At 43.7% G+C, this 26,328-nt stretch overlaps 1 protein-coding gene across 3 annotated transcripts in view; it reads left to right on the top strand.

The window, feature by feature from the left end:
* The window catches only part of LOC118397716 (alpha-(1,6)-fucosyltransferase-like), a 154,969-nt gene that overhangs the window by 75,832 nt on the left and 52,809 nt on the right, over window positions 1–26,328 (top strand). For all 3 annotated transcript variants that reach the window (XM_052470806.1, XM_052470807.1, XM_052470808.1), the window contains exons 2-4: window positions 10,048–10,658; window positions 20,598–20,719; window positions 22,278–22,440. In XM_052470806.1, the coding sequence (XP_052326766.1) occupies window positions 10,456–10,658; window positions 20,598–20,719; window positions 22,278–22,440 (488 nt within the window). In that variant the 5' untranslated portion in view covers window positions 10,048–10,455. The remainder of the gene's footprint in view (window positions 1–10,047; window positions 10,659–20,597; window positions 20,720–22,277; window positions 22,441–26,328) is intronic.

Here is a 26,328-nt window from a genome sequence, read left to right on the forward strand (position 1 = left end):
TCTAATGATGAGTAAAGTAGAATCCTAACTGAGACGGCTGTAGTCTACTCCTAATGATGAGTCATGTAGCATCCTAACTGAGACGGCTGTAGTCTACTCCTAATGATGAGTCATGTAGCATCCTAACTGAGACGGCTGTAGTCTACTCCTAATGATGAGTCATGTAGAATCCTAACTGAGACGGCTGTAGTCTACTCCTAATGATGAGTCATGTAGCATCCTAACTGAGACGGCTGTAGTCTACTCCTAATGATGAGTCATGTAGCATCCCAACTGAGACGGCTGTAGTCTACTCCTAATGATGAGTCATGTAGCATCCCAACTGAGACGGCTGTAGTCTACTCCTAATGATGAGTCATGTAGCATCCCAACTGAGACGGCTGTAGTCTACTCCTAATGATGAGTCATGTAGCATCCCAACTGAGACGGCTGTAGTCTACTCCTAATGATGAGTCATGTAGCATCCTTACTGAGACGGCTGTAGTCTACTCCTAATGATGAGTCATGTAGCATCCTTCTGAGACGCCTGTAGTCTACTCCTAATGATGAGTCGTGTAGCATCCCAACTGAGACGCCTGTAGTCTACTCCTAATGATGAGTCATGTAGCCTCCTAACGGAGACGCCTGTAGTCTACTCCTAATGATGAGTCATGTAGCATCCTTACTGAGACGACTGTAGTCTACTCCTAATGATGAGTCATGTAGCATCCTAACTGAGACGGCTGTAGTCTACTCCTAATGATGAGTCATGTAGCATCCTTACTGAGACGGCTGTAGTCTACTCCTAATGATGAGTCATGTAGCATCCCAACTGAGACGGCTGTAGTCTACTCCTAATGATGAGTCATGTAGCATCCTTACTGAGACGGCTGTAGTCTACTCCTAATGATGAGTCATGTAGCATCCTTCTGAGACGCCTGTAGTCTACTCCTAATGATGAGTCATGTAGCATCCTAACGGAGACGTCTGCAAACCTGTTTTTTTGCTGCTCCTATTTGCTGTATTCAACCCCAGGTGTGTGTCTTGTTCCGCTTTACATAACTGTATTCCAGTCGTCAGCCAGTGTACCCATCACCCCCTCCATCTTGTTCTTAGCACGTGGGTGCACCTGTCGTCCCGAGCTACCTAGAGGTAATACCAGGAGCACACGCTAATATGCACAAACTCATGTAACCACATACACAGAGTACACACACTCTACAAACGGAATTCCATTACTGTCTTTCACGTGTCTGAACTCCACTAGATGTGTAAGAAACGTATTCTACTGCTTCATGCTTTATTCAATAGATTGGGTTTAATATGGCCTTGTGAAAGATAGATGACCTTTCCTAGGGCTTCACGTCTAGCTCTTCTAGCTCTACATTCTGCTAACCCTGGTTGGTCTTATAGACAATGTGTGTTAGTGTGTGTTATTTGTTATTTTGTTATTTCATTAGGATCTCCATTAGCGTCTTCAAAATCAGCAGCTACTCTTCTTGTGATTCACATAAAACATGACATAATACAGACTATTAATAGACAATAACAGCTGAAGAACAGAACTGCATACATTTAAAATAAGAATTTAATAAAGGTCCTGTACTGGTGTGTGTGTGTGTGTGTGTGTGTGTGTGTGTGTGTGTGTGTGTGTGTGTGTGTGTGTGTGTGTGTGTGTGTGTGTGTGTGTGTGTGTGTGTGTGTGTGTGTGTGTGTGTGTGGTTGTGTGTGTGTGTGCATGGTTGTGTGTGTGCTTGCATGCATGCATGTGTTTATGTGTGATAGCATCATGACGATATCTCCCAGTCCTGGCTGTACTGAGAGTTAGGCGCGAGGCGTCAGTATAAGGTTGGGCAGTATCCAGATTTTCATATCATCATGCTGTCTTTCTCTCATCCCGTGATTTATGGTATTACTAGCTTAGTACATAAGGGGGCGTTGGGTGTCTATTATCAGAATGCTAACAAAATAAGCACAAGTAAGAGTGAAATTCCATGGAGGCTGCTAGCTAAATATGCAGACGAGCACAAACAGACGTAAATTAATTGCAAAGATAGGCAATCCAGCTAATAAAGTTATAGATAGTGTTGGTCCCATGTTTTATGAGCTGAAATAAAAGATCCCAGAAATGTTCTATATGCACAAAAATCTTATTTCTCTCCAATTTTTTCTCTCCACAAAATTGTTTACACCTCTGTTAGTGACCATTTCTCCTTTTCCAAGATAATCGATCCACCTGACAGGTGTGGCATATCAATAATCTGATTAAAGAGCATGATCATTACACGGGTGCACCTTGTGCTGGGGCAAATAAAAGGCCACTCTAAAATGTGCAGTTTTGTCACACAAGACAATGCTACAGATGTCTCAAGTTCTGAGGGAGTGTGCATGTGGCATCCTGAAGCAGGAATGTCCACTAGAGCTGTTGCCAGAGAATTGAATGTTAATTTCTCTACCATTTGCCGCCTCCAATGTCGTTTTAGATAATTTGGCAGTATGTCCCACTGGCAGTATGTCCCACAACCGCAAACCACGTGTATGGCATTGTGTGGGCGAGCGGATTGATGATGTCAACTTGGTGAACAGAGTGCCCCATGGTGGCAGTGCGGTTAAGGTATGGGCAGGCATAATCTACGGACAACGAACACAGTTGCATTTTATTAATGGCAATTTTAATGAACAGTGATAACGTGACGAGATCCTGAGCTCATTGTCATGCCATTCATCCGTCACCATCACCTCATGTTTCAGCATGATAATGCGCAGCCCCATGTCACAAGAATCTGTACACAATTCCTGGAAACTGAAAATGTTCCAGTTCTTCCATGGCCTGTATACTCACCAGACATGTCACCCATTGAGCATGTTTGGGATGCTCTGTATTGACGTTTATGACAGCGTGTTTCAGTTCCCGCCAATATCCAGCAACTTCCACAGCTATTGAAGGGGAATGGGACAACATTCCACAGGCCACAATCAACAGCCTGATCAACGCAACGTGAAGGAGATGTCGCACTGCACGAGGCAAATGGTGGTCACACCAGATACTGACTCATTTTCTGATCCATGTCCCTACCTTTTTTTAAGGTGTCTGTGACCAACAGGTGCATGTCTGTATTTCCAGTCATGTGAAATCCATAGATTAGGGCCTAATTCATGTTTTTCAGTTGACTGATTTCATTATATGAACTGTAACTTAGTAAAATCTTCGAAACTGTTACATGTCGCGTTTATATTTTTGTTCAGTATAGTTAGGACCTACCGAATGTAATTTTTCATGAGTTTGGACATTTACAAATGAATGTGGTGCCTCGTTAACTAGTAACTTAAACTTAGGGGTTGCTTTAACGCAGAATTTTCCATTTTTCAGGGAGGAAAATGAGATAGAACGCCTAAGAAATATCTTGCTGTGTTTTGTAAATACAGATCTAAAATGCTTCTTATTGTAATTTTTGCTCGGCATCAGACTCATTTTGTGCTTCAGTTGCACTTCTCGGGATGAGAATTCACCAACGGGCGTTATACCAGTAGACAGTGCTCTGACTGATGTGCAGATATTTTTCTCCTGTAGGCTACGTCTCATAGTGTAGCTGCATGCTTTTAAGTTATTGCAAGATTAACTTTAAGCTACATTCTTTATATGATAAACATAAGAAATTTGATGGCCAAGGATCTTTTTTTTGCAAAAAAAAGACCTTGATTTTTCATTGTAAACTCCTTTAATTGTTTGGCTGCTAGCCAAATAGCGTTGCACTTCCGTTGTCATCTGATGAAAATCAAGCCATTTTTTGCCGAATGTGTTGCACTAATGTATCTACTGTGGAAAACTATAGTTGCACGTCCCTGATCCCTCTACTGAAGCAAGAAAAGACACTGTTGGGTTTTCAATATATTACGCGACCCCAGTCAATACACATTTGGACTCATCCGCTCCAGCTTTCTCCCGTTGTGCTATTTACAAACAAACACATGACTGGCTCAACTTTTCTGGGGAACCACAGTAAGCTTCACAATGTAAGATAATGTGACAGGTGAAATGAATCATGCAATCTGCGTTATCTCCGAATGTATTGCACAAGTTGACCTCAGGTATTTACTTAAAAAGTAGCCACAAATATTAAAATGTATTGAAAAAGATCAAATTACTAGTTTTCATTTCTATATACCCCAATATACGGTATATACGGTATACCGCCCAAGCCTAGTCGGTAAGAAGTTTGGCGAGATGGAGGTGGCTTGAGTCTACCCACTTACGAATAGCGCCACGCATCTTTTATTCTATTCTATTCACCCATATTCCCTCTAGTGCAAATGTTTAAAAAAAGAGTCGTCACATATTTAATTTAGGCTGGAGTGGCTGGCACTTCACTTTACATCAGGTTGCTCTTTTTTGAGGGGAAGAGGAGAGGGGGAAATTGTGGTCAGAAACAACCACTAAACGACTAACTTGTCTGAAAATGTCACCGCTGTCAGCAGGACCTCGTGGTCCTTCCACTTCAAATGACTCTGGTGCTGAGGCAGGATTTTCGATTTCCTGGTTTAGACCTGACATTATAATTTTTTGACTTCTGCATCTCGCTATTAGCTGGGCTCCCCGCTTGTGCCATCAAACCCCTGAATGCTGCAGCCCCCCTGGTTTTCAACCTTCCAAAGTTCTCCATGTCACCCCGCTCCTCCATACATTCCACTGGCTTCCAGTCAAAGCTCGCATCCACTCGCATCCCTGGTGCTTGGCTACGGAGCAGCAAGAGGAACTGCTCCCTACCTTCAGGCTATCCTCAAATCCCCCTACACCCCAACCCGAGCACTCCGTTCTGTCACCTCTAGTCTCTTGAGGACAGCTCCCGCTCAGCCCAGTCCAAGCTCAGTCCCTGCCCATTTTCCCGAAAGCAGCTGAACCACTACCTCTTAAATAATCCCTCACCTCAACCACCCCCCCTTCCTCTAGCTCTGAGTTTGCTAATAGTGCTTTATTAAGAAAAAGTGGACTTACTGTTCCTGTGATATGTGTTTGTCGACTTACAGTGCTGTGAAAAAGCATGTGCTCCCTATCACATTTTCTCTACTTTTGCATATTTTTGATACTGAATGTTTTCAGATCTTTAACATAACCTAATGTTAGATAAAGGGAACCTCATTGAACAAAGAACACGACAATGGCATATTTATTTAATTGATTTCATTAACAAAGTTATGCAACACCTAATGCTACTGTGTGAAAAAGTAATCGACACCTTACGGCACTGCAGCTATCTTAAGATGTCTTAGGAAGTCGCTCTGGATAAGACAAGTCTGCTAAATGACAAAAATGTATATATATACAGTGTACAGTATATATATATATATATATATATATATACAATACCAGTCAAATGTCTGGACACCTACTCATTCCAGGGTTTTTCTCTACATCTGTATTATTTTCTACATTGTAGAATGATATTGAAGACATAAACTATGACATAACACATATGGAATCATGTAGTAACCAAAAAACTATTAAACAAATCAAAATATATTTTAGATTTGAAATTCTTCAAAGTAGCCACCCTTTGCCTTGATGACAGCTCTGCACACTTTTGCCATTCTCTCAACCAGCTTCATGAGGTGTTCACCTGGAATGCATTTCAATTAACAGGTGTGCCTTGTTAAAAGTTAATTTGTGAAATGCATTAATTCATTCATTCTTAATGCATTTGAGACAATCAGTTGTGTTGTGACAAGGTAAGGTTGATATACAAAAGATAGTCCTATTTGGTAAAAGACAAAGTCCATATTATGGCAAAAACAGCTCAAATAAGCAAAGAGAAATGACAGTCCATCATTAAGGTCAGTCAATCCAGAAAATGTAAAGAACTTTTAAAGTTTCTTCAAGTGCAGTCGCAAAACCTATCCAGCACTATGATGAATCTCGCTCTCATGAGACCGCCACAGGAAAGGAAGACCCATGGTTACCTCATCTGCAGAGGATAAGTTCATTAGATTTACCAGCCTCAGAAATTGGCAATTAACTGCACCTCAAATTACAGCCCCAAATAAATGCTTCACAGAGTTCAAGTAACAGACATTACCTGTTTAGAGGAGACTGTGTGAATCAGGCCTTCATGGTCGAATTGCTGCAAAGAAACCACTACTAAAGGAAACAAATTAAAAGAATAGACTCGAGGAATTGGCATTAGACTGGTGGAAGTCTGATGTGTCCAAATTTGACATTTTTCATTCCAACCGCCGTGTCTTTGTGAGACGCAGAATCGGTGAACAGATGATCTCTGCATGTGTGGTTCTCACTGTGAAGCATGTAGGAGGAGGTGTGATGGTGTGGAGGTGCTTTGCTGGTGACACTGTTAGTGATTTATTTAGAATTCAAGGCACACTTAACCAGCATGGCTATCATAGCATTCTTCAGCGATATGCCACTCCATCTGGTTTGCACTTAGAGGGACTATCATTTGTTTTCAACAGGACAATGAACCAAAACACACCTCCGGGATGTGTAAGGGCTATTTGACCAAGATGGAGAGTGACAGAGTGCTGCATCAGATGACCTGGCCTTCACAATCACCTGACCTCAACCCAATTGAGATGGTTTGGGATGAGTTGAACTGCAGAGTGAAGGAAAAGCAGTGCTCAGCATATGTGAGAACTCCTTCGAGACTGTTGGAAAAGCATTCCATGCTCCAACCCTCCCTTGCTTCAATTAGAGGCCTCGGAGCATGGTAGTACGCATATTGAGAAATACCCATAACAGTTCCCCAGAACAGTTGAGCCAGTCATGTGTTTGTTTCTAAATAGCACAACAGATGAACTCTTAAGGATCTGCATCGCCTAAAATGACCTACCCTGATCTAACTGCCTGTATCTCAGGTCCTGAAGCAAGGATATGCATATTCTTGATACCATTTGAAAGGAAACACTTTGACGTTTGTGGAAATGTGAAATGAATGTAGGAGAATATGAACCATTAGATCAGGTAAAATTATTTGATTTTTATTTGTTTTGTACCATCATATTTGAAATGCAAGAGAAAGGTCATAATGTAGTACTCCAGCCCAGGTGCAATTTAGATTCTGGCCACAAGATGGCATCAGTGCATGTGCAACGTTTTAGACTGATCCAATGAACCATTGTATTTCTGTTGAAAATGTTGTATCAAGACTGCCCAAATGTGCCTAATTGGTTTATTAATAACTTTTCAAGTTCATAGCTGTGCACTCTCCTCAAACAATAGCATGGTATTATTTCACTGTAATAGCTACGGTAAATTGAACAGCGCAGTTAGATTAACAATACTTGTTGCTTTCTGTCAATATCAGATATGTCTATGTCCTGGGAAATGTTCTTGTTACTTACAACCTCATGCTAATCGCATTAGCCTACGTTAACGCAACTGTCCCGTGGGGGACCCACCGATCCTGTCGTGGCTCTAGACTACTTCTACTGTAGAAGGAAATGAGAATACATATTATTCACCATTTGAACAAAATATATTTAATGGCTTAGGTTGTGCTTTTCTCCCACATTCCATAAGGTATCACTTAGCCTAAACCTATTCGGGAATCTCAGGGTTGATGTGTGGATCTCACATTTTCATTCCTGTGAAACGCAAGCGTCTGAAGAGTGTCACCTCTCCTCTTTCACCTCATATTCACAACAACGATGTCTGTGTTGAACCATTGAATCAGACTGCATAGAAGGCAGCCTTCCATTTCAGTTTCACTTATAGTTTCCAACTATTCTATTGTACTAAAGTCATTGTAACCTACTGATACAGAGTGTGCCACAAGCTTCCCTTGCTTATTTTGTATGTGTTTTAGAGAAATATCAGCAAATAGCAAATATTGGTCTGTGCTATGGCGAACTCTGGCACTGAGGGTAGTGTGTTCTCTCTCTATTGATTGTTTTATTGTCTGGTGTAGCAAGGGGCCATAGTCATTGTTTTGCTAATCTCTGCTAACCCAGAAGTAAAATCTCACATAATTTGATCAGCTGCATGATTAACATCTGTGTTCATACATGTTAGAAATTGAGAGTTCTACACCCTCCCACCATCCCTTTCTAATCTGTGTGGGCACAGCGCTAAGCATTCGAGGCATAGGAGTTGAAGCACCGCCTTCGCCCCAATCCTGATACGGCCAAAAACGGAACTAATGCTGCTCGTTATCTCACGCATCCCAATCAGTCCCAGCAGATTCTTCTACAAGCAAAATCTGCCCACGGGAGATTAATGTCTTGCCAAAGCACCAACAGATCTTTTTAAAGGCTGTGTCAGGAGAAACACTATCCTGGTTCCAGATCTGTTTGTACTGTATGTCAAAGAGCATATGTGACATGGCCATACAGCCAAACAAATCTGGGACCTGTGCTACTGTGGTGCTCACCCTGACCCGGTCCAAGCCCACTTAACACAATCTTCATTACTACTCCAGCCAGACAACCTGTCTCCCTATAACATGATGACGAGTGATTCACAGTCCCCCTCCACCAAGCAAATGCATTAGCTGGCAGCAGCTAATCCTCACACTGCTTATTTCCCATAATAAAAACACAGCTCAGCATTATCCTAGCCCTGCATACAGTACGTCAACCTGTCCTCATGTCAGCTCGTGTTAGTCACAACAACAGTGCAGAGCCGCCACGGAGCACAGTGGCACGATATCATTTTGTCTCTCAATAGCTGGCCAGAAGGACTGGTCGGCCATTACGACTTGTTGTGTGTGGGAAGATCTCAATTGCGTTCTCCTTGCGTCGTCTCTCCTCTATGCTCGCCTACTTCTCAAAACCCATTGGATGAGAAAGCCAGAGGTCCTTCCCATTTGACCTTCGCCTCCAATGTGTTTTGAGAAGTAGACAAGGAGAGAGGATGCGAGGAGTATGCAATTGAGATTCTCCCTGTGTGTGCATGACCGCAGTTGTGTTCAGGAGTGTTGTCAGTGAAACATGAAGGGCCTACATGGCACCACTTATGTCCTACATACCAACTACGCAGCATGCTCCATAATTCACATGCTGACGTACACTGGCAGTGCAGCTAACCTACTTATGTGTTACCACGCTAGTCCCAGGTGATAATGATCACACACACACATCCTAGTGAGACCACACATACAAATAGGCACGCACACATGACATTCCCTGTCATGTCTCAAAGCACGTCCATACACAGCATCAGTAGGTCCAGTGCTTTGTTGGCTTTTGGAGCTGATAGAAAAGTGGTGTATTGTCATAAACCCGGCAACACACGTCCGTCCGTCCGTCCATCTCTCTCTCTCTCTCTCTCTCTCTCTCTCTCTCTCTCTCTCTCTCTCTCTCTCTCTCTCTCTCTCTCTCTCTCTCTCTCTCTCTCTCTCTCTCTCTCTCTCTCTCTTTCTCTCTCGCTCTCTCTCTCTCGGTGATGTGGGGGAGGTGAAGTGATGATACAGGGATTTTTTTCCACATGCTCCATTGGGCTCGTCACATCACCTTGACAGTGTTCGCACATCGTCACAAAGACAATGGCGATGGCAGCGGGAGTGTACAGGGGAAAACCAAGGGAACGGCCGGGGATTTAGCCATCACCATGGGAAGTCATTAGCCATTAGGCTTAGCCATGCCTAAAAATGAGAGGAGAGGTGGAGAGAGAGAAAGAAAGAATGAGAGAGAGACTGGGAGAGAGAAAGGCAGAGAGAGAGAGAGAGAGTGAGTAAACAAAACATCCCTGTCTCTCTGCCTCCTCATCACAGTGCATTGTGTTTCTCATCACGCTGGAAATGTAAATTGCGGTGTCATGCTGATCAATCCTGAGGGGCTGCTGCTGAGCCTGGGCTGCTGAGCCTGTTACACCCAGCAAACCTTGTTCCTTTGAGCTGTGTCTGTGCTTCTCTGGGACTGTCTGCGGCATGTCTGATGCTCAGCTCTTCTCCCAGGCATATGTCTCTCTGTCTGTCTGTATGTTTGACCATCTCTCTCTGTGTGTCTATGTGTGTGGGTTTGGGTGTGTGTCTGAGCGTCCGTCCCTTCGTCCGCCCATCCGTCCGTCCCTTCGTCTTTCTGTCCGTCTGACAACCTCTCTTTCTCTTTCTGTCCCCATAGGAGCCAGGCCAAACACATGAAGTAATCAGGACCGGAGGAAAAGGTGACGAAAACAAACCAGGTGCAACCAGCAAGGGGCAAGGAGTGTAACGATAAACACACAGTCACCAAGGAGCACGAAAAAACAGGAGGTGGAGACCCCTGCAGGACAGGACAGGAACAACAGCCAGGAGTCTTAGTCAGTCAGTGAACCCTCTGAGGAGAAAAACATGCTCTAGCACAAGAAGAGGGGACTGGTCGGAATACTCACCAAAGAAACACCCAATTGTATCCCCTTTCACGCCTTCCACAAAGCCCCTCGTCTCTCTTACTACCTCTCTCCCCCTGCCCTGCGGTGCCAGAGAGGATGCCCTGGTGGGTATTGTGACGGGGAGCGACGGTGTGTGTGGGTGGCCAGGCTGAACTACGATGCGGCCCTGGGCGGGCTCGTGGCGCTGGATCACCCTGGTGTTGCTGGCGTGGGGCACGCTGCTCTTCTACATCGGGGGCCATCTGGTGAGAGACAGCGAACACCCTGAGAGGTCCAGCCGCGAGCTATCTAAGATCCTGGCCAAACTGGAGCGCCTCAAGCAGCAGAACGAGGACCTGAGACGCATGGCAGAGTCCCTCAGGTAACTACCCGGAGGGGGGGATGTGTGTGGGATGGGGATGTGTGTGTAGAGGGGGGTCTGTGTCTGGTTTGTGCGCGTTTGTGTGTGTTTATTTGTGTGTGTGTGTGTGTGTGTGTGTGTGTGTGTGTGTGTGTGTGTGTGTGTGTGTGTGTGTGTGTGTGTGTGTGTGTGTGTGTGTGTGTGTGTGTGTGTGTGTGTGTGTGTGTGCGTGCGTGCGTGCGTGCGTGCGTGCGTGCGTGCGTGCGTGCGTGCGTGCGTGCGTGCGTGTGTGCGTGTGTGAGGGCCTGCATTAGTCATAAGTCCAGCTGTAGGTGCAGCATTCAGTTCCCTCCTGTGATATCCTCAATTGCTTTGAAGCACACACACTTCAGACAGCTGGTCTCCGATTAAATCCCTTGCTCTTGTAATTATTCAGGATTGGCTTGAAAGCAAAGGTAGGATTCATGGCACCAAAACAAGTCCAGAATTCAAACAGGCACTGTCCAGATGGGTCTCAGTCAGAGACAGTGCCTTCCTTGTGTTTGTTGTTATTGAACAGATAGAGCCAGCGTTCTGCAACCAGTCAATCTACTCTGTTAGAGCAGGTCAGGACCAGTGTTACCACCCAGCGTCATAAAGGTAATGTCTTGCTGTCTTGCTAAAGTCCCACTAATCTATATAGCTAATTGTCAGAGATGACATGCCAGAGCTATGAGGCTGGGTAGATGGGTATGTATGTGTGTGTAGCGGTGAGTCTGAACTGAAGCAGGCACAAGCCAGGAGACCGCTGCGGAGATGTGTCTTATCTGCGTAATAAGAGAGACCCTGCCCTTCTCCACCACCTAACTGCTGGCACAGACATGGACCAGGGCCTTTGTGTGTGTGCGTGTGCGTGTTTGTGACAGCCGGCCTGAGTGATGTGGCTCTTACCACCTAGTTGTCACGAACTGACATACTCACTGACTCACTGTTTGACTAACTTACTACATACACTGACTGTACAAAACATTAAGAACACCTTCCTAATATTGAGTTTTTTCCCTCAGAACAGCCTCAGTTTGTCAGGGCATGGACTCTACATGGGATGCTGGCCCATGTTGACTCCAATGCTTCCCACAGGTGTGTCAAGACGGCTGGATGTCCTTTGGGTGGTGGACCATTCTTCATACACACTGGCGTGAAAAACCCAGCAGCGTTGCAGTTCTTGACACACACAAACCGGTGCGCCTTGCACCTACCACCATACCCTGTTCAAAGGCACTTACATTTTTTGTCTTTCTCCTTCACCCTCTGAGAGGCACACATACACAAAACATGTCTCAAGGCCTAAAAAGTATTCTTTAACCCCTTCATCTACACTGATTGAAGTAGTGTAATATCATTTGAATGTTTGTGCTTTTCTCATAACTCATTTCCGTGTTCTATTCATGTGCTGTTCTATAAACCAATTTCTGTGTTCATTCAAGCGACTCACTTTACAAATCCTCACTATCAGTAGCTGCAATTTGGCAGTACGCCCAGACCTTGTTTTGAGAACGAACTAAAGATATCTCAGTATCAAGTATCTCAGCTTAGAGAGAAGAAGCCTCGTGAGATATTGGTCAGTCACATGAATGAAACAAAAGCGTAATGATGAATTAAGTATGCTAAATCATGCAAATATAACTTGTCTGTGTATAGCCGTATATAAGACAAACTGCTGGGACTGGCACGGCAGAGCTTCTGATTAACGTGTGTACTATGGTGCATTGAGATAGTTGGAACCTTTCCAACATGCTGACAAATAGACAATGATTCATTTAAGATTGACTTACACGAGTGTCCCCGTGTAAGAATTTCCACCACAGTGGATTTAACATTTGGCATCATTAAGGGATCATAGACTGACCAGGTGAATCCAGGGGAATGCTATGTCATGGAAAGAGCAAGTGTTGTTAATGTTTTGTACACTCAGCGTATGTCACCAACTCACTGACTGACTGAGTGAATTATGGGTGTGACGAGTTTCAGGTTGACGAGAATGCCTGGATAGGTGTTGAACTTGTTGTGTTTAATATATCAGCTAACCCATCACATGATATAGAAATCTGGTGTCGGACTGTGGAGTTGATGACGTGGCACATGACATGTGAGCATGTATTGCAATGTAGTCACCCTGAGGTGCAGCCATTAACTCAGTATCTCACACCTCCACTACATTAACTCCCACTCAGCCTCTCCCTCACTGATTTGAGAGACAGGCCGATAGCCCACCCACCAATCACCCAGCAGCACTAATGAGGGGTGAACACAGGGTCGGTGTGGCGATCTGCCTCTGGTGCCGCCCTCTCCACAGCTGTCAATCACCTGGTGTGTCTCACACAGAGATTATTACACGCGCAAGCGATATGGCGAGAGAGAAAGAGAGAGAGAATGTGTGTGCGCGTGTGTGCGTGTGTAAAAAAAAAACAGGTGGCCAGAGCGATGAGGGCCTGATTGATCCCCAGGCATGCGGATGGTGAAAGGGAGGGATGATGGATGAGGTGAGGTCTGCACCATGCAGATATTTAGGGATGGGTGGAAGAAGAGGATTGTTAAAGAGAGAGGAGAGCAGTGCAGGTATTGTTGTAGCACACACCCCAGCAGCCCCCGCAAGGCAAAGGGCCCACGTTATAAGCCATGATTTTATTTTTTATAGCAGGAAATTAGCTCTTAAACAGCATAATTTTCTCCCGGCCTCATGGCAAAATTTGTAAAATAGCGAGAAACTGAAATATGCCAATGAGTGCAGGTCGCTATGATAACATGGACAGGAGGGAAAGAGAGTGGAGGGACTGACGTGGACGAAATGGAATGGAGAGAGATGTACAGTCTTCATGCTCAAGCACACAAACAGTGTCACGCCCTGACCTTAGTATTCTTTGTTTTCTTTATTATTTTGGTTAGGTAAGGGTGTGACATGGGTGATATGTGTGTTTTTGTCTCATCTAGGGTGTTTGTACTGTCTAGGGTTTTTTGTAGATTTAGGGGGTTGTTTCCATCTAGGTGTTTATGTAGGTCTATGGTTGCCTAGATTGGTTCTCAATTAGAGGCAGGTGTTTATCGTTGTCTCTGATTGGGAACCATATTTAGGCAGCCATATTCTTTGGGTATTTTGTGGGTGATTGTTTCCTTTGTCAGTGTTTGTGCCACACGGGACTGTTTTGTTTCCAGTTCACTTTGTTATTTTGTACTTGTGTCATGTTCAGTCTTTTCTATTAAAACATGGACACTTACCACGCTGCGTATTGGTCCGATCCTTGCTACACCTCTTCAGAGGAAGAAGGAAATCCGTTACAAACAGGGCCGTTTGCAGGCACACACACAGGTCCGGTTGCAGGCACACACACACAGGGCCAGGTGCAGGCATAAGTGACATAAGCGGTTGCTCCCCCCCACTGTACTTTACAACTATAACACCGTCTATAGCGTGGCCACAAAAACATTTTACCACAGGGGGGGTCCCTCCCAATCAAATCTTGCTTAGGGCACCCAAAAGGCTAGAGCACACACAGCACAATAAGAAAGAGCTGAATGGTTGTATTGGTTTTCTCTACAGTGTCCATTGACCATTATCTGTCCATTAGACGGTCTCCTCCTAATGATGTAGACTTATTGGAGTCTGTCAGTCTGACTGTCTGCTTCCACTGAGACTGAGAGACAGATTACTCTATTACTTGGTGTTCTCCATGCTCCATGCAGCAGATCTATAGCTGTGCTTTATGTGCAGGCATGCGTGTTTGCGTGTGTGTGTGTGTAGCAACAGTCGTCAAAGTGTATATAAAGGTCCAAAATACAGTTCTGATAAATGTAACAGCTGCATAATGGAGTAAAACACTTTTATACCACAGTCAGTGCATTCGGAAAGTATACAGATTCTTTCCCCTTTTCCACATTTTTGTTACAGTACAGCCTTATTCTAAAATTGATTAAAATGTATTTTTTTCCTCATCAATCTACACGCAATACCCCATAAGTGCAAGTTAAAACAGGATACATTTTTGTGCGAATTTAGATCCTCTCAAGCTCTGTCATGTTAGATGGGGAGCGTCACTGCACAGCTATTTTCAGGTCTCTCCAGAGATGTTTGATCGGGTTCAAGTCCGGGCTCTGGCTGGGCCACTCAAGGACATTCAGAGACTTGTCCCGAAGCCACTCCTGCATTGTCTTGGCTGTCTGCTTAGGGTCGTTATCCTGTTAGAAGGTGAACTTTCGCCCTAGTCTGAGGTCCTGAGCGCTCTGGAGCAGGTCTTCATCAAGGATCTCTCTGTACTTTTCTCCATTCATCTTTCCCTCGATCCTGACTAGTCTCCCAGTCCCTGCCACTGAAAAACTTCCCCACAGCATGATGCTGCCACCACCATGCTTTACTGTAGCATGGGGCCACATTTCCTCCAGAAATAGCAATTGGCATTCAGTGCCTTTTGGCAAACCAGTGGGGCGGCAGGGTATTGGCAGGGTATTCTAGTGGTTAGAGCGTTGGACTAGTAACCGAAAGGTTGCAAGTTCGAATCCCCGAGCTGACAAGGTACAAATCTGTCGTTCTGCCCCTGAACAGGCAGTTAACCCACTGTTCCTAGGCTGTCATTGAAAATAAGAATTTGTTCTTAACTGACTTGCCTAGTAAAATAAAGGTAAAAAAATAAATAAAAAAAAAACCCAAGCGGACTGTCATGTGCCTTTTACTGAGGAGTGGCTTCCGTCTGGCAACTACCATAAAGGTCTGATTGGTGGAGTGCTGCAGAGATGGTTGTCCTTCTGTTGGTCAACCATCTCAGTTGGGTTGAGGTTGGGTGATTGTGTAGGCCAGTTCATATGGGGCAGCAGTGCATCACTCTCCATCTTGGTCACATAGCCCTTACACAGGCTATAGGTGTGTTTTGGGACATTGTCCTGTTGAAAAACAAATGATAGTCCCACGAAGCACAAACCACATGTGATGGTGTATCACAGCAGAAATCTGTGGAAACCATCCTGGTTAAGCATGCCTTGAATTCTAAATAAATTACTGACAGTGTCACCAGCAAAGCACCCGCCACACCTGCATACCTCCTCCTCTCACTTACTCTGCGTCTCACAAAGACACAGCGGTTGCAACCAAAAATCCCAAGGGACAGATTTCCACCTGTCTAATGTCCATTGCTCGTGTTTCTTCTTCGTATTGTGTCATTTAGTAGTGGTTTCTTTGCAGAAATTCAACCATGAAGGCCTGATTTACACAGTCTCCTGTGAACAGTTGATGTTGACATGTGTCTGTTACTTGAACTCTGAAGCGTTTATTTGGCCCGCAATCTGAGGTGCAGCTAACTCTAATGAACGTATCCAGAGGTAACTCTGGATCTTCCTTTCCTGTGGCAGTCATTATGAGAGCCAGTTTCATCATAGCGCTTGATGGTTTCTGCAACTGCACTTGATGAAACTTCAAAAGTTCTTGACATTTTCTGTATTGACTGACCTTCATGTCTTAAAGTAATGATGGACTGTCATTTCTCTTTGCTTATATGAGCTGTTCTTGCCATAATATGGACTTGGTCTTTTACCAAATAGGACTATCTTCTGTATACCACCCCTACCTTGTCACAACACAACTGATTTGCTCAAACACATTAAGAAGGAAAGAAATACCACAAATTAACTTTTAACAAGGCACACCTGTTGAAATGCATTCCAGGTGACATTATGAAGCTGGTTGAGAGAACGCCAAGAGTGTGAAAAGCTGTCATCAAGGCAAAGGGTGGCTACTTTGAAGAGTCTCAAATATAAAATATATTTTGATTTGTTTAACAGTTTTTTTGGTTAATGCATGATTCCATTTGTGTTATTTCATAGTGTTGATGTATTCACTATTATTATACAATGTAGAAAATACAAAAAAATTAAGAAAAACCCTTGAATGAGTCGGTGTCCAAACGTTTGACCGGTACTTTGTATTATGTCCCCGACCACTTCTAAACCCAATTTACGCCCCTGATCTAATCAAACATCAACTCTTTCTTGTTCAATTTTGAAAGCAATCGGTGAAGTGGCAATTAGTTGACAAATAGATGATACACTTCTCAAACACAGCCAACTGAGAGCAAAGAGATGTGTTTTCTCGGGTGGGCTTGGCTTGAGCCTTGCTAGTATTTGTGCATGTGTGTGTTTGCTTGTCTATGTGTGTCCCCCATTGTGTATCTATGGCCTCATTTTGTGTGTGTATCTTTGTGTCTCTCTGTATGTAAGATCTTATCTCATGACTTGAGCGCTGCCTGTGTGCCATTGACTGTATTCCTTGTGTGGTGACTGGTGAGAGGACTCATTTACTGGGTAATGTCATTAGCCCAGTATGGTTCCACTGAGCAGACACTGCCTGCTACCACTGCCACTGCCTCCAGACTGAACTCCTGTTGACCTGGTCGTCTTAGGGAAGGCAGGGGCTCTGACAGCAACACTAGCCCATTGTGTGAGCTGTCTGTGGGCACAACAACTGTGTAAGCCTGGCCTGATTGGGAGAGATGAGCTGGAGAGAGCTGGAGTCTGGCCGTGTGGGCGTGGATTAGCTCGTACTTCACTTCTAGTGAATTTGAGGTTTGGAGTAATAGGGTATCAAGCACCAGCTGGGATTTTGACTCCAATACACAGCCTTTAACACTCTCTCTCTCACTCTCTCTCACTCTCACACTCACACTCACACATATATATATATGGCCTCCTCCCACGGCTCCACACAGCACCCGTCTTTTCCAGATGTAAATTGTATTTATATAGCCCCACTTTCATCTGTGTGATTCTAGCAGTGCTTTACATTCCTATCCATATATATGTCTGCCCAGGTCAGCTCTAAGGTCACCTATGAAGTCTCGGAACAGAGGACGTGAATGGAATACGGAAATATGTATGCAGTACCATTATGCCTCGCACACATTATTCCCCCCGTTTAAACTGCTGTATCCAGCTCCGATCTTAATGTGACTCCTAACTCCATGGTTACCAGGCGGAGGCGAGCCAATGAGGAGGCAGCGGGCAGCGTTTCCGAGGGAACGGGGGCTGTGCGTGCGGAATCTCACCTGCTTTCCGCCTCAGTGGCCGTTGCCGCGGGGCTCCCTGCTCCCTCATTTTCAGCCTGTCCTTCTTTCACTCAGACTGAACAGTGTTCTTCATTCCTCCCTCCCTCCCCCTCCCTAGTTGGAATTTCCCCGTCCGCTATCTCTCTCCCGTTTCATTAAACGAAGGCCTAGATTCAATCAGAACGCGGAAGATCCGGGTTATAGCGTAATTTACATTGAATTAGTCATTTCCGATTGAGTGGACATAGTGTTCACCGTGAATGTGGTCTCAGCGATTGTAAGGAACATTGCCTTTAAAACATGCATAGAAGACAATGCACGATTGGATTGTGCCGTTTTGCATATTTTACCCTCCAAGTTACCCTGCCTAGCCTCAGCTCTGTTTGTCCTTAGGGACAAAAGTATAGCACATATTCATGTCAGGGATCCTTTGAGCACTTTTTTTGTTCATTTCATGTGTATTCTGTCAGTGGTAGGTGGTCTTTGGTGTTGTTGCTATGTTTGCATTCCTGTTGTGTCTTTGTCTCCGTGTTTACATGTTTACGTCTGTTGTCTGCGGCTGCAGGCGTCTACTATTTGACGTCTCTCCGTTATCATCTGAGCTAGCAGTAGACACATGTTATGCTTGTTAGCCTTTGTTAGCATCACATAGAGTGAGTGCTGTAAGGATGTGTGTCTCTAGTCGGAGGTGCTACACTGTGGAACTACAAACTTGTTCGCCTCTTCATTCCAGGATCCTCATGAGGTATTTTCGGTAATGCAGAGCGTTCAGAATGGTGCAGATAGAAATGTAAACATATAGAGCTGTAATCAGAGGCTCTCTTTAAATGAAATTATGACATATTCTACAGGTCAGAGAATAATGTTATATCACAGTCTACATGACTTTCTATCTGAACATTCTGCAAGTTGCATCGTCCTAAACAAGTTCCCAGCCCTTGTGATCGTGTGAGCTGGTCAGTAAGGCGGTGGCCTCTGGGAGTTCCTCTCATTGTCTTCTTACAGTGAGGTTAAACGTTCATAATGTTACCCGTAGAAATGTAACGAATACACTTCTTCTAACTGAACGATCTGGAACGTTGCACACTTCTGAGCTGACCCCTGACCTTGAAGGAGGAGAACACACGCAATGGGTCTTCCTTCGTAAGAGCTTTGTCAAACTCAGGCAAGTGAAACAGCCCTTTCTCAAGTTTCTGCGACTCGGGGAGAGTTGGAAGACCATTTCACAGTAATATGAACTAATATCACAGGGGATTTTTGAAAGGTTAACCTTGTCCCTTATCCACTGCTGCCCAAATGTGAACTTCAAGTGGTTATTATCAGTTCTTTTTTCGTTTCTTCGTTTCTTTACTCCCGCACTGCTGTTAGCTTAGTTCTCTGATGTGTGTGTGCATGTTTTATAGTGACGATATAAGGTTATAGTCCCATGTTACTATAAAAGTCTCCTCCTTCTGCCTAACAGCTTCTGATGTTCCCCACTCAGGGAGCAAATTGAGTTTGCGTGCCTGATGACTCATTAGCAAAGCCTCTGTCTCGGTTCACGAATGACTGGATGTGTCTGGACGCACTTGGAGCTGTTTCTATCAATATTTTCATATAGGTATTAAAGTATTAAATAGCGTTAAGGCATTTTAATTTTCCATCATGATTGAATATTGTGTGTGTGTGTGTGTGTGTGTGTGTGTGTGTGTGTGTGTGTGTGTGTGTGTGTGTGTGTGTGTGTGTGTGTGTGTGTGTGTGTGTGTGTGTGTGTGTGTGTGTGTGTGTGTGTGAACTTGCGCGCACGTTCGTGGCTATGTGGAGTCTGTGTGCTATGAAAAAGAGGACAACCTTTTCATGAAGTAATTGAGATGCTCAGGAAATGGCATCAAGTGATACACTATAGCACACTGTATACAGCATTGTAGCATTGAACTGTGGTACACCTTGAAAATTATACAGCTCGTCTAAAATATCCCTATTCATTTATTTAATGGCAATGACCTCCATCTCATCTGATCCATGTTTTATGGATTACATTTTATTTGAACTATTAGTTCCTTACTCATGATGATTCATTTGTGTGTACCCCTTTAAGAAAGTAAAATAATTGTTGAATGGTTTGGACTACAGATAAGCGGTTATCTGCTCCATGCTCCGTTTGTTCCTGTGTCTTAGGATGTGGTACAGCTAATTCTAATCAGACTTGCCTATGCTAATGGTTCTCACAGGTGAAGTAAAATGAAACAAATTACATTGCTCATGATGCGCGCCCCTCATATAATACAATTGTGGCAACAGCCTGAGTTCACTGGACTTGGAACAACGATACAGATGTAACCATGTGCCATTTCATTTATTAGCCGAGCATCACTGGTGCTCCCAAGTCAGAATTCCCTGTACGTTCAACAGGTCACGTTTACAAGTGAGTGTTCCAACAAATGTACACGATTTGGAAAAGTTTCACGGCAACCCGGTTGAAAACCACTGCATTATACTTTACAAATACTCATTAGTGAAAAGCGAGCAATGTAGGCTACATTTTAAATGGGCTGAAAGGCGGCCTGAACGTAATTTAAATTGTAATTAGCAATTAAGCTTTGCAAGATTTTCAGCCGCAAATTTGCTAAGCTCACTGAAATACTGTGCTATTGAACACTCTTTGATGCATGCTCACATTTAATCAAGACAGCCACAAAGAGCTACACACACACACACACACACACACACACACACACACACACACACACACACACACACACACACACACACACACACACACACACACACACACACACTGCGTAAGAGCTGTAACTCATATACTAACCCAGCGGAGAAAGATGATGAAAAACAAACACACGCACATCCACACACTCCCATACCCATTGCTCTCTCTCACCCTCGTCTCTTGTTGCAGGATACCTGAGGGCAAAGTAGAAGAGGGAGGGGCCCTGGCTGTGGGGAGACTACGCTCGCTGGAGGACCAGCTGACCAGAGCCAAGCAGAAGATCCACAGCTTCCAGAGACTGACTGGAGATGGTGAGCAGAACAGCAGGACCTGGGAAGGACATGTCGGGGGAGAGAAGAGGAAAGCTGTGGGAGAATCCCAGATAGGAAGGGGTGACCAGGTGGAACTGTACCTATAGGATCAGTTGGTATGAAGTCAGATAGATCAGGCTAATCCAATGCTGTGCTAGCAGCTGAACTCAGCTGACAGGAAAAATGTGTGTGTGTGTGTGTGTGTGTGTGTGTGTGTGTGTGTGTGTGTGTGTGTGTGTGTGTGTGTGTGTGTGTGTGTGTGTGTGTGTGTGTGTGTGTGTGTGTGTGTGTGTGTGTGTGTGTGTGTGTGTGTGTGTATGCTTTTTTAAAGCTTGCATCTGTGTGTGTCTAAAAAGTGAGCGTCAGGAGGATAGGGTAGTTGCTAGGTGAGTGGGTAAACGTGGGAATGGAATAGAATTAGTGTGAGAGAGAGAGCAATACAACAATTTTGAAGCAAAACTATAAAATCCAATATCTGTGAGAAAAAACCCTTTGTGCGATATCAGCCTCAAAATATGTAGTTTCCTGCCCCACCCCGTAGGGACAGCCAGTGGAACGACCAACCAGAGCAATAACATTTCTACCTGTGTCTTTCTCACTATTTCATTATTGTCCTCATTCATTTCTTACTGTAGTGTCCTGTTAAATGTTACTACTCACTGAGTATTATTCTTTTTCCTATTATGATCGATCTGCGTCATCATTGATTCTATATGTGTTCATATGTTTGCTTTGGTAACATATGTGGAAACACTTTTCAATTACTATACAAATTATTGCAATGATAATATATATATATATATATGGGGGATACAATCTTCCCAGCTCTGCAGATTTTGCTGTGAGGAGGCAGAGTCATTAGATCATTTATTTTGGTATTGTCTGTATGTAGCTTGTTTTTTGGTCACAGGTCCAGGAATGGCTGAAGAATTGCAACATTTGCCATGAACTAACGCTGCAGATAGCAATACTGGGTGATTTGAAAAGCCATAGTCGATAAATCAATAATATAATTATTATTTTTGCAACAAAAAAAATTACAATCTGTAGAAGCTATGAGAATAGAAAGGTTGAGTAGTTTTGTGAAGCATCACACCACAGTTGAAAAATATATGGCCAATAGAAATCCAAAATGGATGGTGTTAATAAAGAGATAGATGGGAGAGGTTGAATGAAGCTGAAGGGTGGGACTAATAACAAGATAAACAATGTAAAACATACGGGATCTGTAGAATGTATATAGGTTCAGAACTTTTGTGAAATAGCACAGTTACAAATAGAATAGATTGTGTCTGTAAAATGTGTGTAAGTGTGGTGTTCCATCCTGTACAGACATAACAGATGTGCTAATACTGCTCTGATCAAAGCAACCCCTTGGGATGGAGGTTGAGAGGCAGGGATTGAGAAAGCAGACGATCCAGTATGTTCCTGAAGCTACCATGTGTTCAATGACAATTCCACCTGTGCTTTATGTTCATAATAGTTGTTCTATCCCCTTTCGCTCCCTCCCTCCTTCCTTTCTTCCCTCCACAATCCCCACCACCCCACCACCCCTCAGGTCCAGGCCCCACCCAGGAGGAGCTGAGGCGGAGGGTAGAGAACGGTGTGAGGGAGCTCTGGTACTTTGTCCGCAGCGAGGTGAAGAGCCTGGGCCATGTGGAGGCCGGGGAAAGGCCCAGACAGGCTGACACCCTGCTACAAGACCTGGGACACCAGCAGAGGTCAGAGACACACACAGACAGATACACACACACACATACAGTACATAAACACAAACATGCACGCATGCACACACACTGCAATAACATTTGATTTGATTTGACCTCTTAAAAGCCTTCCACAGGCTGCCCCCCATCCCGCCACACACACAGAAACAACAGGAACACGCACACACACTTTTCCTCTCCACTCCTCTCTTCCAGCGGCTCTCTCTTCCTTTATGTTGGCCTTGAGCTCACTGTGAGCAGGGAGCGGTTGAGACACGAGGCACATGTTCACGTAGTTGATGGGCCCTGTAAGACTGCAGTGTCCCCCAGCCCTCTCTCCCCTCCTCCCTCCCTTTCTCTGCCTCCTTGTTGATTTATTACTTGTAAATGGGGCAATAATTGTCCACCAATTGGAGCGAGTAATCAGTACTCAGGGCTGCTCAGCTCAGCCGCCCGTCAACCCCTGTCTCCAGCCTGCAGCTTCGAAAGTCTGCATCTGCAGCAAGCGCCGGGCAGAGGAAGCCCCCACAAGCCACACAGAAAAGGAGACGGAGCATGCATGCAGAAAGACACGCATACATACACACACAGACACGGGCACGTATACAACCAACAAAAGAAGCCCCCCTCTCGTCTCCCAAAGCCCACTGGGTCTGTCTGCCTATTCTCCCACACTGTACAAAAAAAATATTTCAACTGAATATTATTAAGTAACTGGTTCCACGGTCTTTTTGTTTTGTTTACTCAACTCTCCGGTCAAAGTGTTACTTGAATTTAAAATGTTTAGTTGGCCCAAGTATTGCTCCAACATGAGAAGACTTCAAATGTGTTTCCACAAATTGTCTCATATGTTCATTCAACTAGAAATTATTATTTGGGCATCATAACAAAAAAAAAGGTTAGGAACTAGTTACACAGGAAATGGCGAAGCGATTTATACACAGTGCACCTGTTCTTTAAAGGTTCCCAGAATGTTGTGAGAACAGTCTGGTGAGAACATTGTGGGGACGTCACATTGTGGGGACAAAGAGATGTTCCCAAAACAGTTGTGCGGATGATTCTACAATATTTATTTTAGGGTACAAAAAAGATTCACCTGATGTTGCACGAATGTTCCTAGAACACATTGTGTCTGTTCTTTAAAGGTTCCCAGAATGTTTCATTAGGTTGTGGGAACAGTCTGGTGGGAACATTGTTGGGACATCACAAAAGATATGTTCCCAAAACTACAAAAATGTCCAGTTGTGTGAATGATTCTTTATTTTAGGATGCAAAAAACATTCACCTAAAATAATGTGGATAATTCGGAGTAATCCCAATATCATATACATTGAGTATACAAAACATTAAGAACACCTGCTCTTTCCATGACAGACTGATCAGGTGAATCCAGGTGTTAGCTATGATCCTTTATTGATGTCACTTGCTAAATTCACTTCAACCAGTGTAGATGAAGGGGGGGGAGACCGGTTAAAGAAGGATTTTTAAGCCTTGAGAAAATTGAGACGTGAATTGTGTATGTGTACCATTCAGAGGGTGAATAGGCAAGAAAAAATATTTAAGTACCTTTGAATGGGGCACAGCAATATGTGCTAGAAGCACAGGTTTGTGTCATGAACTGTAAAGCTGCTAGCTTGTTTTTTGCTTAACACTTTCCTGTGTGTATCAAGTATGGCCCCACCACTCAAAGGACATCCAGCCAACTTTACACAACTATGGGAAACATTGGAGTCAACATGGGCCAGCATCACTGTGGAACGCTTTCAACACCTTGTAGAGTCAATGCCCTGACGAATTGAGACTGATAGAGGGCAATAAAGGGGGGTGTTCCTAATGTTTGAAATACTGAGTCTATGTCTAAAAGACACTTTTGGAATCAGAATTTGTCAGGATATGGTACTTATCTACAAACTCAAAATATGCATTGGAAATGTTCTGTATTCTGTAGAATATATAAATAAAAACGATATTGACCCTTTTCACCTGGCCCATTCACCTGATGTTACAAGAACGTTCCCCAGAAAACATTTTGTTGGAGCATCACATTGTGGGGAAAAAAAGATCTTCTCAAAACACAAAAACTGTCCAGTTGTGTGGATGATTCTACAATGTTTATTTTAGGGTGCAAACCAATGAAATGTATGTTCCCAGAACACCAAAGCTTCCAGTTGTGTGGATGATTCTACAATGTTTATTTTAGGGTGCAAACCAATTAAATGTATGTTCCCAGAACACCAAAGCTTCCAGTTGTGTGGATGATTCTACAATGTTTATTTTATAATGCAAAAACTTTCACTTGTTGTTGCAAGAATGCTCCTAGAACACAGTCATAGCTAAATTTGGCGTAAGCAGCGTGTGTTCATGAGATTTGATGTTTCATAATGATGGTTGCTAGGCAGCACCTGTTACTAGGCTGTTTCCCTCCTCGTGGCAGTTCTAAAATTTGCGAAGCATGTCACTTCGCAAAGCCCACCACTACGCATGCACGTTTTCTTAACCACGACTGGATGGGTCAATCAATAATTATGGAAATGAATATCACTGAATGATGAAAATATTGGAATAAAGTAGGCTAATGCAATTGAAGGCATATATCAAATTGTTGCTTATTGAAACTCCCAAAGTCATCCAACCATTTTAAATATTTTAAAGCAATAGCTTTAAAGTATTATCAACTATAATGTTGTATAACCGTTCTGATTGCGACAGCGTTAACGCGCTGTTTTGAGACAAGTCTTGGGACTCCTCTTGATAAATCAACCAATGTCCGAATCTCAGTTTGAATATTTGGTTACAATTAGGCTGGCAAAATGTTAGCCGAATTGAGGTGAGCGTTCATGATTAGATTTTTTTTGTTTATTTTGCTCTTCTAACAGTGTTATCAGAAAACTTTGCTATCATGTTAGCTAACTATGTAGCCTACGCTAGCCTAGTATAGCAGGTTGATTATTTTGCTTTTCACTGGCGTAAGCCTATAGGGGCTACATCCCGACTAAAAGCCCTTGACTTGTCTGATAATCAATCAATGTGATTGTGTTTCACTGAATCTCCATCTGTATATTTGGTTATCTGATCTTTGGCGATGCAAATAAGTGGAGGTGGCAACTCATCTATTAGTTTGCTAATATCTGATCAGACACATTTAGCATTCTATAGCATATACATTTCAATCACAGAAACAAACAAGCGTCATAGATAAAGATACAAATAAATCTATCATATGTACCACTGCATCAAATCCTAATGACAATCACATTCCTCTGTAATATGTGAGTCAACCAACTGAACTCCTCCAAGGGAACAAGACCATGGTGTTTCAAGCTGGCCTGGAGAGAATTCCAAGACCACGGAGCTGAGTAGCTAAAGCGCCTTTTTTCCATGATCCGTTCTGATTATAGGACCCGTTAAAAGTAAGTAGGAGTGAGACCATAACTGATATATATTTTCTGACCTTATCAAAGAATAACGGAGATAAAGTGGCAGTTTTCCCAAAATGGCCTTAGGCTTCAAGATTGGTATACTATGATCTATGTACTGTAGAGTCAACGAAGACCAGCCAACAGCACTATCAAGGTCACAGTGGTGTCAAAAGCTTTTGGTTGGTAATAAACCTAAGAGCTGTGTGAAACACAGAATCAAGTGCCTTCATGGTAGTGCTTGAGGTCTGCATATAAATGACATCCCTGTAGTCCAAGACAGAGAGGAATGTACACCGTAGCAGCTCTTTCTGGCTGAGCCTTATACCAGTAATAAAACCTATTCTCAACCTGATCTTCTTTACCAGGTCCTCAAGATGAGTAGTGAAGCTCTGCTTCTCATCCACCCAAACGCCCAGATATTTGTACTTCTTAACTCGCTATATGGAATTCCCTTCCAAGGTAGTAATGACATGGTTTTCAGAGT

The sequence above is a fragment of the Oncorhynchus keta genome, chromosome 19 (assembly GCF_023373465.1).
Source record: "Oncorhynchus keta strain PuntledgeMale-10-30-2019 chromosome 19, Oket_V2, whole genome shotgun sequence".
In the NCBI taxonomy this organism is placed as follows: Eukaryota; Metazoa; Chordata; class Actinopteri; order Salmoniformes; family Salmonidae; genus Oncorhynchus; species Oncorhynchus keta.